This window comes from Mesoplodon bidens (assembly GCF_964165515.1).
Source record: "Mesoplodon bidens genome assembly, chromosome: 6".
Taxonomy (NCBI): Eukaryota; Metazoa; Chordata; class Mammalia; order Artiodactyla; family Ziphiidae; genus Mesoplodon; species Mesoplodon bidens.
Window position 1 is genome coordinate 61,896,032 of NC_138162.1, and position 14,314 is coordinate 61,910,345.

The 14,314-nt window shown below is 34.7% G+C and overlaps 1 protein-coding gene across 8 annotated transcripts in view; it reads right to left on the minus strand.

The window, feature by feature from the left end:
* CNTLN (centlein) overlaps positions 1-14,314 on the minus strand; it is a 356,448-nt gene that overhangs the window by 194,187 nt on the left and 147,947 nt on the right. For 5 of the 8 annotated variants that reach the window (XM_081237460.1, XM_081237456.1, XM_081237461.1 and 2 more), the window contains exons 7-8: positions 11,334-11,492; positions 262-456 (exon numbers count right to left, since the gene is read on the minus strand). In XM_081237460.1, the coding sequence (XP_081093586.1) occupies positions 262-456; positions 11,334-11,492 (354 nt within the window). Of the gene's footprint in view, positions 1-261; positions 457-11,333; positions 11,497-14,314 lie in introns of all 8 variants that reach the window. The other 3 variants (XM_081237459.1, XM_081237457.1, XM_081237458.1) reach the window with 2 other exon arrangements.

Genomic DNA, 14,314 nt, shown 5'->3' on the forward strand with positions numbered 1-14,314 from the left:
TTCCTCTTCATTATCATATACCAGCCAAATGTTTCATCCCAATAACTATACCAGATACACCCTGTTTCTATATGCATTTCTATATGAATCCACATTGTATATAATATTTATGTCTACAGAGTACAAAAAATAGCACAACATAAATCTGCCACGCTTACATTCTAATATATGCAAATTTATTCAATTTTTGTGTTTTAGTCAATTATACTAGAAAATTTAATAAGATATTATACTGGGTAATATTTTTAGAAAATGTCTCACCTGTTCTGAGTGGTCTGAATCACATTCTTGAGGTAAAGGATAGAGTGCTCCTTGTGACTCATGAAGCTTTTCTTTTAATTTAGCGTTTTCTCGCTCTTTTTGAAATAGCTTATCCTGAAGATTAACAACACTTTGTCGGAGCATAGCTTCACTTGATTTTGTGGTTTCAAACCAAATATGTAACTCATTGTAAAGCTGTTTCAAAACATATATCCAAATTTATTAATAATCAATAAAATAGTTATGTCTATATATATATATATACAAACTTATACATATATATGGTCTATATATGACATACTCATTGCCCTCAAGTTATTTTAATAGTCTAAGAGGAAAAACAATATAAAAACATATGCGAAACTAAATGATATAATCACATACCAATATAAAACTCCAACTGATGTTAAAAAGACAAGATGTTCTATTGGCCAGTTGTAATACAGGGATGCAAACATTTTAAGCTAGCTATATTAATTTTCATGATAAAGAATGGACTTGAACTGAGCCATGATGGTATTATAGAAATTGAATGAAAATTAAAAAGTCATTCTAAAGATAGAAGAAATGTTAAAAAAAAAATACGTACAGTGGTAGGAAGAAACAGAAAGGGAGAGTAAGATATAACAGCCTAATTGGATTCAACATATACATTTGAAAGAAAAAAAGAAAAATTCTCATTAAGAGTTCCCATTTAGTAAAAACTAGCATCTACTGCTAAAGTAGAGGAGGAGCAGCAGAAGGAATAGTAAGAGAGAAAGCCAGGCAATAAGATTGTAGATGGAATGTAAAGACTCCTGAATGACAGGTTAAGGAAGATGGATTTATTCCTGTAGAGAACAGGAAATCACTGAAGACCTCAGTCAGAGTGATAAAAACAGAATCAGGGTCCAAAGTGATGACAGCTAATTTTAATTTTTTTAACTCAAGGCAACATGAATTAAATAAATTTAAAACTAGGGTTTATTAAGACTGTGAGACAGCATAAGGTATATAACTGGTGGCATAAAGTCATATATAGTAAACAATGGTATTCCTCCAATACACACGAACTTACTTGGTGATGAAAATCCTAACTTACGATTGTGAATTAATGAGGCATAATTCAATTTGTGGTAACTGATTCTGATAAAAAAAAACCCTGTATATATATTTGCTGATGACACTTGGAATGTGACCTAAGAATTAACATCTACTTAAAAAAAAAATAAGGCTAATAGTGAGATCTTATAACAAAAGCAAAATCTCCAAAGACAGAAGCTCAAAATTATGTTAATACAGTAGGTTTTTAGGTTTGCTCATCCAAGTCAAGATGGGGAGGATCTTCGATTAGTTGGCCTTGCCTCATGGGAAGAAACTTAACTACAGAAAAGTTGGCAGAGTATTTTTTTGTTTGTATGCTATAGTTTATTTTTTTAAGTTTAAAATTTTTAAAAAGGCTTGTAGGGCTTCCCTGGTGGCGCAGTGGTTAAGAGTCCGCCTGCCGATGCAGGGGACACGGGTTCGTGCCCCGATCCCGGAAGATCCCACATGCCGCGGAGCGGCTGGGCCCGCGAGCCATGGCCGCGGAGCCTGTGTGTCCGGAGCCTGTGCTCCGCAACGGGAGAGGCCACAGCAGTGAGAGGCCCGCGTACAGCAAAAAAAAAAAAAAAAAAAAAAAAGGCTTGTAAAACCTCTTTTTCAATGCTTTTCTTCAGATATATACTTTGTCATAAAAACAAGACCCTCCAAATCACTCCTCTGACATACAATTAGTTCAACATACTTTTTATTTTCTGTAAGGGATTATACCTTTATACTATTATAAATACTTTAAATAACCCATTTCACTTTACAGCCAGTCTAAAAATTGTTTTATAAAGAAAGGGTTGTCCTTCATGATTTATAAAGAATTTCAGGATATAAATTTGTACTTTTCCTTCCAATTGCCTTTATACCAGGGAATATGTCCAATATTCTTTCCACAGCTGATACCATTGGATATTCTAAAAGGGAAGAGAGAGGAGGAACCTGACAGGTTTGAGGAACAATGAAGGGATCATAGTGGGCCTTTCAGAGACCTACCTGTGCCGTGTTGCTGAGTTTCATGATTGAGTTCAGGGTAGAAAAGGAAAAAGCAAAATCTAAAGACAAGAGAGAAGCTGACTAGAAAGAACTAAAGCTGTGCCCAATAGCATACAGAGTCATTTATTCAGTAAAACATTATTTAACCCTTCTCCCTCTTATTTATATGCTTTATTAATACTAATCAGCTTTTACCCAATCAGCACAAATCTTTGGAGGAAAATAATAGAACATAATATAATTTTAAAATGACAGTTTTCAAATTCTACCTCAATAAAAGTTTTTTAAAAAGAATTTACAGATTTCAAATATTTAAGAATCTCATGAACATTAATAAGTATTAGCAACACAGTTCCCCCCACCCCCACTGCCCAAGGTGCAGGCATAATGATAGTGTGTCATCAGGAATGAGGACCAATTTCCTAGCCATCAGTATCAAGGATGTGGATACTTTTCTCTTGGGTGCCATGTCTTGGGATCTTCCTTCATAGATGTAAGGCTCCAGGGCCTATTCCTTCATGGATGAAGGCTCTATCTTAATGTCTGTTTTTTTGTCTCTTCTCTTCTCTCCTCTCTTTCTTGTTTCCATAAAAATGAAGACTAACAGCTCTCTTGTGTTCTCTACTTGGCTCTCTTTGCCATTAAATTTATGCGGTTGTACTTCCTATTCAGAAGTTGCCCTGGCTTAATCTCATATGACTAGGTGGGCAACTCTAGACATTGAGGCAAGCTCTATCTTTCTCTGAAAATATCAACCCTTGCACCAAGCAGCAGGTGAAAAAGAACTTTAAAAAGCCTGAAACAGGTGATCTAGGTCAGCCTTACTCTAGGAATTGGGACACTCTCTCTATTATTCCTTAGTTCTTACTCAAAATATACATCTCCTACTTGCCCATTTTCTTGATGGCTAATTGGACTTCACTTATTTAATAGCAATCAGACCACTCAGCTGTGAACTTAAAGAAAGCAAAGACAGTCCTCCAGTCATTTTTAATTCTAGGCCCCAGTCCACCAGTAAACTTAGCTAGAAAAGCCTTCAAGAAGGTCATCTGTCTATTTTTATTTCTAAAGTATTTTTTGGTGACAAAGCTTCAGAATGATAGAATGTTTGTTTCTCTAGGAGATCCTACAAGAAGGCAAAGGTTTTGGATGTTCTGGTCCCCTGGCTAGACACCATCTTATTCTCATCCCATTAATAACAGCAGAGTGAGTCAAAAAATACCTCTCAAGTGAGTCAATTAGGTAATATAACAAATTCATTCATCTGCTTAGGTTTAGGCATCCTGATTAGGCATGCTTTTTCTCTATTAGCAATTGCAATTGCTTTCAGAAGTTTTCAGAGAGGCACTTTTCTCTATAATTTCTTTCCTCTAATAGTCCAAAAAGCTGGAATAGATGAGAATCTTTTGCAAGGTTCTGGCGTATAAAAATTCAATCATACATTCCCCTATATACTTTAGAAGTACCAATCATTATAATCCATAAGCAATTTATTATGTTTACTATTCTTCATGTTATTTTTTGTTGAAGAAATTAAAGTGAAAAAACACTATAAGGATCTCTAGGGGACAGAAAGCAAGTTATCTCCAGAAATAGCACCCCAAACACCAAGTCCTTTAGTTTTCAGGGGCTCAGACTGAAGTACTCTTCTTCTCATATTTTTATTAGTGTTGAGGAACAAGATGATATATTATTTACCTTAAAAGTTTTGGAAATGTATAAGCTCTGTGACCCAATGACTAATTTGTTTAAAAAATATAATATTCCATTTTTGTAAGTATACTATCTGCTACTCTGAGATAATAAATTTTACAAGTGAAAACTATAACTCTTTAAAGCATAAAAATGAAAAGAAAACAATCTGATTTAACATCCAGTTTAAACTAAAGTATGCATAACCTAACTCCTTATTTTCCTGGATTGATATTAGCTCACATCATGTAATTATCATTAAACAGAACAAAAACTGATAAAATACATATTTAGTACCCCAAACATGTTAGATGGTCTAGAAGTTGAAAATGCTGATACAATTCCTATGTTTAAATCATACACATGTATATAAATGACATGCAAGGGTAGAAAAACTATTAAAACTTAAATAAATGGTTATAACATGCTCACAGGAAGAAAACACACTACTTTATTTCTCTTGATGGGTATTTATCATCTAGAGGAGCCCTCCACATTATTTGTTAGGTAATTTTGTGTATGAGACTAATGATTTGTTATGGAGACCTCAAGGAAAATATGACTCACCTCTTCCCTCTGCTCAAAATTTTTTTCTTTTTTCTCTTCACCTTTATCTCCCTTCCTCATTCTCCTTATCCTACCACTGAAGGCAACTATTTTTATCCTTTCAGATAACAAAATAAATACTATGATATAAAGCAACTTAATAACTGGGAAAAAAGGAAGGGAAATGAGAGGAAAAAATGTAGAAAGGAGAATTGAGAGAACAGAGGGAACAGAGAAACTCCATTAGAAACAGTAAATTAAAAAGACCTAACTCTTAGAGAAGTAAACTTAGTAAGAATTGGAAATAAACTATTACTGTAATTCAACTCACCTGAGTCTTACAGCTAGGCCCCAATTATTATTTGGGGATAATATAATTAATTAATGTGAAAATATATTTACAAATCTTAATTTGTAAGTAAACAGTTTCGTTTCATTGTTGCATGGACTACTTGATTACTCAAATTTATTGAAAAAATGTAGAAAACTACATGTGGAAGAGGAATAAAGACAAGTATTAAGTAAAATGTTCTGGGATTAGAATGAATAATTTGATGTAAATGAACACTGGAAGTCTGAACAGTAGCATACTGTTTATTCATGATAAATAATGTAATGTGATCATTCCCAAATTTAAAAATCCTTAACTCCACAGCTGATATATTTTAGGGGTGGGGTGGGGGGGTGATAGGTCTAGTAAAAAAAAATCTGCAGGTCTAAAGAAATCTGTAGGTCAAAAAGTTTAAAGTTGCAACAAAATAGAAGAAACCAAATTTGTACAATCAGGAGAAACAGTGGCTGAAGAATAATGATGGGGGCTCTTTTCACAGAGGATGATAACATGCTGGGCTCCCCTTTCACCAAAAAGAATGCAATGGAATATTTTGAATAACATTTAACTCAGATATCAAAACAAACTCCCCGACATTAAAAGTTATTGAGTATTGAAAGAATTTTGAGTAGAATGAATTATGCAAGTTTATAGAATTTATTACAGAACACTTTAAGGATAAGACCACATTATTCTATGCATAACTGAACTATATACTGTGGGCTTTATAATAGAGTTTAACATTGTGGGTTTTGGACTCAAGATTACCTACATTTGAATTCTACCACCTGGTAGCTGTTTGATTTAAAACAATACTCTAAGACTCAGTTACTTGATCTATAAAATAATAAGGGATACTACTAATAATATACCACACAGGGCTGGTGTGGGGCTTAAATAGTGGGCAAAAGCCCTTTTCCCAGTGGCTGATACAAAATAAGCTCAATAAATGTTAACCATTATTCATATATGGTTGTTGGAGGTGACTTACATTTGTACCTCAGCTTAAATAATATATTTCTAAAATAGTGTGTGTACATGTAAACACACATTCTCCCTGGCTTATAGCACAAGTTTATGTTCTTTATCTTTATTTATGATTATGCTCCAACTGGAAGGCCTTCCAACTTGTATTCTTAGTTTTTCTACATTTTTACACCACTCCAGGACCACTCACTCAAATAGTTAAAAATTAAATGGACTGGAATAATATTTAAATTAAGATAGAAATATATGCCTGTAAAGTTTAAAAATACTTTAACAATTCAAATAAACATCTATGATTTTTAAATTGCATTATCCAAAGTGGGATAGTGTTGTACATAACTCCTCAAGGTTCAATAATTTAACATTTACTGATCATTTCTCATGTGGTAGGCAGGTCTCCTTCAAACTCCATGATCCTCTGTTCTTTCTTCCTATTTAATAACTTTAAAAAGCTATCTTTATGTATGAACTAATTAAGAGTGAACTGTACAACATTAATATAATGTCACTAGCCTTTTCATAAAAGGAACTGTTTCCTAGGGGTGTGTGTGAGTGAGTGAGTGAGTGTGTGTGTGTGTGTGTGTATGTGTATATATTCAATATTCTCTAATGAATGCTAATAGTCTAAGCTGACAACAAAGAGATGTTTACTGCAGCTTTATTTATAATAGTGAAATATTTAAACAGCATACGTGATCAACACTGGAAAAATGGTTAAATAAGTTATATTAGTGCCTCCAAAATAGTTATATGTCATGACATTGTTTTTATATAACATGAAGTGAAAGATAACTAGGGTATTCAAGATATGTTAAAATGCATTCAAAAACCTAAAAGGAAATACTCGAAATGTTAATGGTATTTGCCTCTGGAAGATGGAAGTATACAGTAAAGATTTTTTCCTGTGTTTTTATGGATAACTATTTACCCACAGACTACCAAAGAAATATTAACTATAATGTCTACTAACTGTAGGCAAAATTTATGAAGTATAAATAAGTAATCAAGAACTTTTAAATTAAGTCTAGTTGAAAATACTAATGAAAACCTTAGGAACAACTTCAAGGATCTAAAATAATATCAAAATTAAAATGCTACCATTAAAATTATAAATTCAGAATGAGTATCAAGTTAAAAATCAGTGAAGTTCTCCTCTCCAACCCCCACCCCTTGAGAGGTTAACTTTTGACGAACAAATAGAAAGAAAAGGGAGTTCAAACTGGGGGTGGGAAAGAGAAAAAAATAGAACAAATACAAGGAAAACTAAGCCAGTTCTCTAAAGCAGCAGATCTGCTTGCTTTTTTCTTTTTGCCTCCATGCTGTTCATAAGCACACCATATTGGCATCATATCTCTCATTATTGTCCATGATAATTCTTGGAGGGGATAGTCATGATCCTGGGGGAAGGTTTACATGGTTTCAAAAAGTATCCCAGATCAAAGTTCAGGTTATGACACATTCTCCAAATAGGAGCATATAAGCTCTACCTCTCCAAATTTAGTAAAAGCACTGACTGACTAGGGAATTTATGGCTTCAGCTATAGTCATGTAGAAGAGTTATGAGAAATTTCTCTCATTGATGTCTTCTTATCTTCTCAGAATAAACATTACTAATATCATTTCATCAAAGAGAGTCTTTTTTATCCCTAAACTAGGAACCTGCCCAAGCTATGTTCCCAAACCTCCTACTACTGTTAGAACATGTATCATTCTTACATCTCCTATTTAATGTCTGTTATCAAATAGATTTTAAGCTGTGAGAGGTGAAGAATAAAGGCAGTAAAAAAGTCATCTATGCAGATAACTGGGGGAAGAGATTTCAGGCGGTGGAACCCAGTGCAAAGACCTTGAGGGTGAAGGATACCTGGTATGTTCAAGTGAAAAAACAAAGTTAAATGTGGCCAAAACAGAGAGATTAAGAAGCGAAGGCAAAGATGAGATCAGGGCTTCCCTGGTGGCGCAGTGGTTGAGAGTCCGTCTGCTGATGCAGGAGACACGGGTTCGTGCCCCGGTCCGGGAAGATCCCACATGCCACGGAGCGGCTGGGCCCGTAAGCCATGGCCGCTGAGCCTGCGCATCCGGAGCCTGTGCTCCGCAACGGGAGAGACCACAACAGTGAGAGGCCCGCATACCGCAAAAAAAAAAAAAAAAAAAAGATGAGATCAGAGGGGTAATGCAGAGCCAGATCATGTAGAGTCTCACAGGTTGTAGTAAGGACTTCGGCTTTTGCTTTTAATCAGACAAGAAACCAGTGGGGGGAATTTAAGAGAGGAATGACCTGATTTGACTTACTAAGTTTTAGCAAGAACATTCTGGCATCTATGTTGAGAATAAACTCAAAGTGGGTAAGGTCAGGAGCAAAGAAACAAAGTAGGAAACTACTGCAATCATTCAGGTAATACAAGTTAGTAGTCACAGCAGAGGTAATGGGAAGTAGTAGGATTCCAGACACCCTCTGAAGGAAGAGCAGACAACAGCTTAGTTTTGAACATGTGAAGTCTGAGATGCCCGTTAGGCATCAAGTTAAAAGATGCTTAAGTAGGCGATTAGATATACTCTTTCCTAGAGTTCAGGGAAGAGATCCAGAGCAGATAATCAAATCTGGGAGTCATCAGCATATAGACAGTATGATTTTGAAAGCCTAGGTGAGTAGATAAAATCACCTAGGGTACGAATTTAAACAGAGGGAAAAAAAGAGGTCCTAAGATTTTGGCTTGGAACATTTTAACATTTAGAGGACAGGGTGACTAAGGAAGACTAGAAAGCAACAGAAAAGAAACAGCTAGAAACTGAAAGAAGAAAACCACACAACTGTGATATGCTGTAAGCCAGGAGGAAAAAAAGGGTTTCAAAGGATAGAGTCATCAACTGTGACAATGTTGCTGGCAAGTAAGGTAAGGTGAAGACTGTTAGAAGATTACTGAATTCAGCAATATGGGAGTCACAAATGATTCTGCAAAGAGAAATTTTAGTGGAGTGAAAGGGGCAAAAACTTGATTGGAATAGGTTCAAAAGAGAATGGAAGAAGAGCACTTTGAGACAAGTTAACTCTTGCAAGGAATATTGCTGGAAAAGGAGACAAAGGAAGGGAAGGAAAGCAATATAGTAAGGTCAAGACAGGTTTTTTTTGTTGTTGCTTAATTGTTTTGTTCTTCCATGCAGATCAGAGACACAACAGCATGTTTTTATGTGGTTAGAAATGATCCAGTAGGGAAAACTGACGCCGGGGAAGAGATGAGGAACACCTCCTTCTGAAGTTTATAATAAAAAGTTGAGGAGGGAGACCTCAGTAATCATCAAATTATATTCTGGTAAATCCACGCTGTACTTTACATGTTTCTGTTGGAGCATGGGGAGGAGGAGAAGAGCAAGAGCTATACATACTGTCATGGAAATATACCCAAGGCATATTATTTGAAAACAGCAAGTTAACGAACAGTAAGGATAAATTAATTAATATTAAAAATGTAAGACACCTAGATTGGTGATATGTGTATATGTACACAGACACAGTATATAATGCATGAAAAGGTCTGGAATGACTACTCAGATGATTACCCCTGGGGAGGGGAATGAAATGAACTGGGATGAGTGGAAGAGAACTCAAATCTGTTATATTAGCATTATCAGTACTTCTATTATCATTTCAAATTTTTATGATAATATATTTATATAATTCTTATATAATTAAAAAGATGAAATAATTTTAAAATACTCTGTTCTTCTAGAGGAACTCTAGGATACACTCTCAAATATTAAGAGCAGTAAAGTCTGGGGCAAGGGCTTCAGGCAGGAGGGCAGAGAACTTTATTTTTTTATACACTTCTGAATTTTTTGAAAATTTATCACAAGCATGTATTACTTTGGTAATAATCACTTCAAATAAAAATGTTTAAGTATTCAGTTGTTTGAAATGATATTGAATCTACAAAAGTTCTCAGGTAGGGTATTAAAAAAATGGTTGCTCTCTGCAAAGGCTGCTAAGGAGGATCAACCAAAAAGTAGAATTAAGGCTGAAACAATTTATCTTAAATTTTAAGTTAAGCAAGGCTGAAAAAGGAATCTTGGAACAAAAGACTGAAAAAGTAAATAGCAAAGGAAACACTGCCTTTTTCTTCCACCTTACCAAGTTCTCTCTTGCTAACTGAGAGGAGAAACAGCAAAAGTATTTGCACATGAGAGAAAAGAGTTATGAACTTTAACAACAAGCAACCCTAAAGACATATTTTAATATAACTTGCCATGGGTTAGGGACTTTCAAGCAAAAATCAAGAAAGAGGAAGAAATGTTTGCGTTAAGTACCTACACAATGAAAAAGAGAAAAGAATTAAAGTTACTAATAAGGTCCAATTTTTCAAGTCAATTTAGCAACGGAGTCTGGTTTAGGAACAAAAGCATAATGGGCAATCCCACCGTATAAAACAAAAAGGTGGAGCTATTCTATTCAAAGTGGAGAGGATGGACACTACCCTGATGCTTGGTGTCATCCTCGTCCTGACAGAAACTCGAAGGAAACACAGAATTTAGTCGAAAAACCACAGTTACAAAGCATCATTTGAAAGTATGTGTATAAAGTTTACTTAATAGTTATTTATTTCATATTAATTGTAGATGTTGAATTTCCACAGTGCTTTTTTAGGAGAAGAGTAAGTTTAGACAGAAATAATCCCCAAATAACATAGACTGCACCATTTAACCTCTCTAAGCCTTGGCTGCCTCAACTATTAAGAGGAAATAACATCAATCTCATAGGGTTGATCTGTGTAGAAATAAAATTATTTCTATAAATATGTACACCACACAAAACATAAAGAATTCAATAAAAGTGTTTTTTAATTACTAGCTGTAATTATTGCTGCTGTGTCAGCATACCTAAATAGCTGGGTAAGCCTTCTTGAGGGGCTCCTTAAACAACTGTAAAGTAAAATGACTACTTAAAAGAAACACAAAATAAAGAGAGAAAAATCCTTGGAAAATATTGATCCTAAAGACCTCATCAGCATACCTATTTGTGTTTGTGCAGATTTGCCAATAAAATAATGTGCAAATTCTATAACTGAAAGACTGCTTTAGGTCATAAACTAGAATCATACTTGTTGAATAATTTCTCATTATAGAAGGCTGAATAATCCCATTCTCCAAATCCTTCCTGGTTTGAGGACTACAGTCCTAGTATGTTTCATAGTAGATATCAAAACTCCAATTTATAAAAACAATATCCTACAGAATAAATTTGCATGTATATTTTAAATGTTTCAGCCTTAACAGCCATAAAAATACTCACATAATTTTGAATATTACCAAATTGAATCATATTTCATTTTTAATTTTGAAGAAGCAATATAAAAGGGAGTAATAAAGCAATATTGAAATGTGCAAAAATTTGAATTCTATATATTTTTATAAGTTCACACATATAAATTTACATTTTTATGACAGAATAAAAGCATACTTTTTGATACGATATACTTTCAGCTGTGTGAACATCTTCCTGGTTCCTCAGTACCTTCTGTGTGTCCATATTCAGAAGCTGAAGCTGCTGGATCAGTTCTGCTTGCTGTGCTGTATGCGCACTGTTCTGTTTGTACAGATTCTGCAGCTCCTGCAACTCCTTCCTGTGCAAAGCAAGCAATAAATAGAGAGAAGCATGAATAAAGATCATCTTAGTTAAATAATTTTGTTCATCTAAAGTTATAGATCAGCCTCCAGTTTTTTCATCTATTATTTTTTACTGCAGGCAAACATTAATAAGAGAAATAACATATGAAGTATTTAATATTTATCACATACACCTAGGAAGTATTGATAGAACTACTATGAGTTTCAAACCCAAACACTTATCAATTTTCTTTTATAGCTTGATAGTAATAAAAACCCTGGACATACAGTCATACAACCACCTTCTTACTGAAATTAAGTTACATTTCAGTTCCAAGAATTAATAAGCACTGATGCCAACTATCAGTTCTGAATACAGGGTAACTCAACCTTTCATTTTATATTATATAGAAACTTAAATGTATTAAAAAGAATCCCAAAAGGTAAATTAAGTTTTCAAACAAAAGTTCCTTAAAGCACCACTAGTTTGTCACCTCAGGGGCCTAGGCTGGGCTTCCTGTGACTCCTCTAACCCATCTTGAAGGAAATGATGAGGTTTTTTGTCAGAAGGAAGGAGAGCAATACAAGGTGAAATCACTCCTTCCAACCAACCCAGGGTAAACTTGGTAAGTAGAAGGACAAATGAACTGGAGTGACAGTCTTCATGGCCCTAAGGGTCCAGGAAAACCACACCTCTGGGATAGAGGTTTCCAGATTCCTGTGCTGATGAATCCTGTGTGATACAGGTCATATAAAACTAGAAAATATGTTGTAAAATAAATCTGAAGAGAAAGATATTTATAGAGATGTATTTCACAGAAGTATACATTATAGTATATATTTTGGAGACTATTTTTAATGGAGACTTTTCTTTACTTATAACCTCAAACTGGTGATTCATTCACATAAGATAAATCTTAAAAGTCAGAAAAAACATAAAAGATATGCAGACAGTTGTTGAACATGGATGAATATTAATATGGGAGAAATGAGTTCTGCTTATTTATTTATTATTATTTTATTTTATTTTTTATTTTTTTGCCATGCCACATGGCTTGCGGAATCTCAGTTCCCTGACCAGGGATTGAATCCAGGCCACAGCAGTGAAAGTGCTGAGTCTTAACCACAGGACCACCAGAGAATTCCGGAACTCTGCTTTTTTACAGGTTTAGAATATTAATGTTCTCCAGATACAACAGAAACCCCTGAACCCACACAGATACATGTACATACACCATCTGCCTTAGTCCTTTTGATATAACAAAAACAGCACAGACTAGGTAGTTTACAAAAACCAGAAAGTTATTTCTCATAGTTGGGGAGGCTGGAAGTTTGAGATCAGACTGCCAGCATAGTCAAGTGAGGATCCTCTTCCAGGTCGCACACTTATTGTTACATCCTCACAAGGTGGAAGGCACTAGGGGCCTCTGAGAGGTCTTTTTTACAAGAGGGTTCTACCCTCATAACCGAAGCACCTCCTTAAGGACCCCACCTCCTAATGCCATCATATTAGGCATTAGACTTTCAATATATGAATTTTGGGTGGACACAAACATTTAGACTATAGCACTTTTTTTCTGTAACTATTCAAAAAACTGAAACCTGTAGAAAATAATAGTCCAAAAATGGGGGAAGGGAAAGAAGAGAATCAATAATGGCACATGCCTTGAGAAAATATAATACAAGAGAGGGAGAGAAGAGACACATAGTAATGATTCTTGCTGAGTATTGTCATTTTTCAAGAATAACACTGGCAAGAATTATCAAAGGAGATAGGCAGTAGCTGTAGAATAAAATTCCATCAGCATAGATAGTCAAGATATGTGTTAGCCAAGAGACCTACGTAAATGTTGCGTTTAGAAAGGAGACATGATAATACATATCATCTTTCAATACAATACAAAACACAAAAAACTTATTTCTCCTCTAATAACAGAAGATAATTTTTCTTAAAGAGAGGGCCAGAATCAGTAATTGGCTTGGATTTAAGGGTCATTTGGAACAAAATATATGTATCTTTAATCAGAAGAAACACTTGAGTTGGGAGATGTTCATACTATGAGACAGTTGGGGAGTAAAAATCAACTAAGAGAAGAGCATATTCTTGTCTCTCATCTTGTGCTATTTTCTGGTCATACTCTCAGTAAATGGAATGGAAGCATAATTTTATATTATGTATAAATGTTTCTTTCTTTGTGTCTTCTCACACCACCCTCTGAAAAGTAGATGAGATAGAATGTACAACAATGTTGCAAATATGAAAGTGGAATTTGATCAGTATCAAAGTAAGCTGCAAATAAGGCTTTGGAAACATACATCTGGACAGCTGGAAAACACTTAACTTGTGTAGACCTATCTTCATTTGAAAACGAGTAAAGAAAAACAAACAGGACTTATTTAAAAGGAGTACTTAGAATTAAGAAAAAAGAAATTTTATTGTGCATACTCAGAGGAAAATTATACCTCTGAGTAGGAGTTATTGAAGGAATTATAAGAAAGGTCTAGAAAATGTATGAAAAAGAAACCATTGCACTTCTCTTAATTATCTCAATAGAAAGCCAAGATGGGAAGATAATCTTAACAAAAATGTCTGTGAAGGTAGGGACTTTTTTGCTAACTGCTATAAATGGACAACCTAGCATAGTTCCTGTAGCCTATTAAATATTTGTTGTTGTCTTAGACACATCTTATATACCTTTTCAGATTCAGCTCACCAGCCTCCTAGATTCTTAGTCCCTTGCTCTGCCTCAGACTATTAACTACCACTTAAGCCTATAACATTTATGCAGCTCATGTGGCTCCATCACTTGAGGTCCACCAGCTGCATGCCTAGCA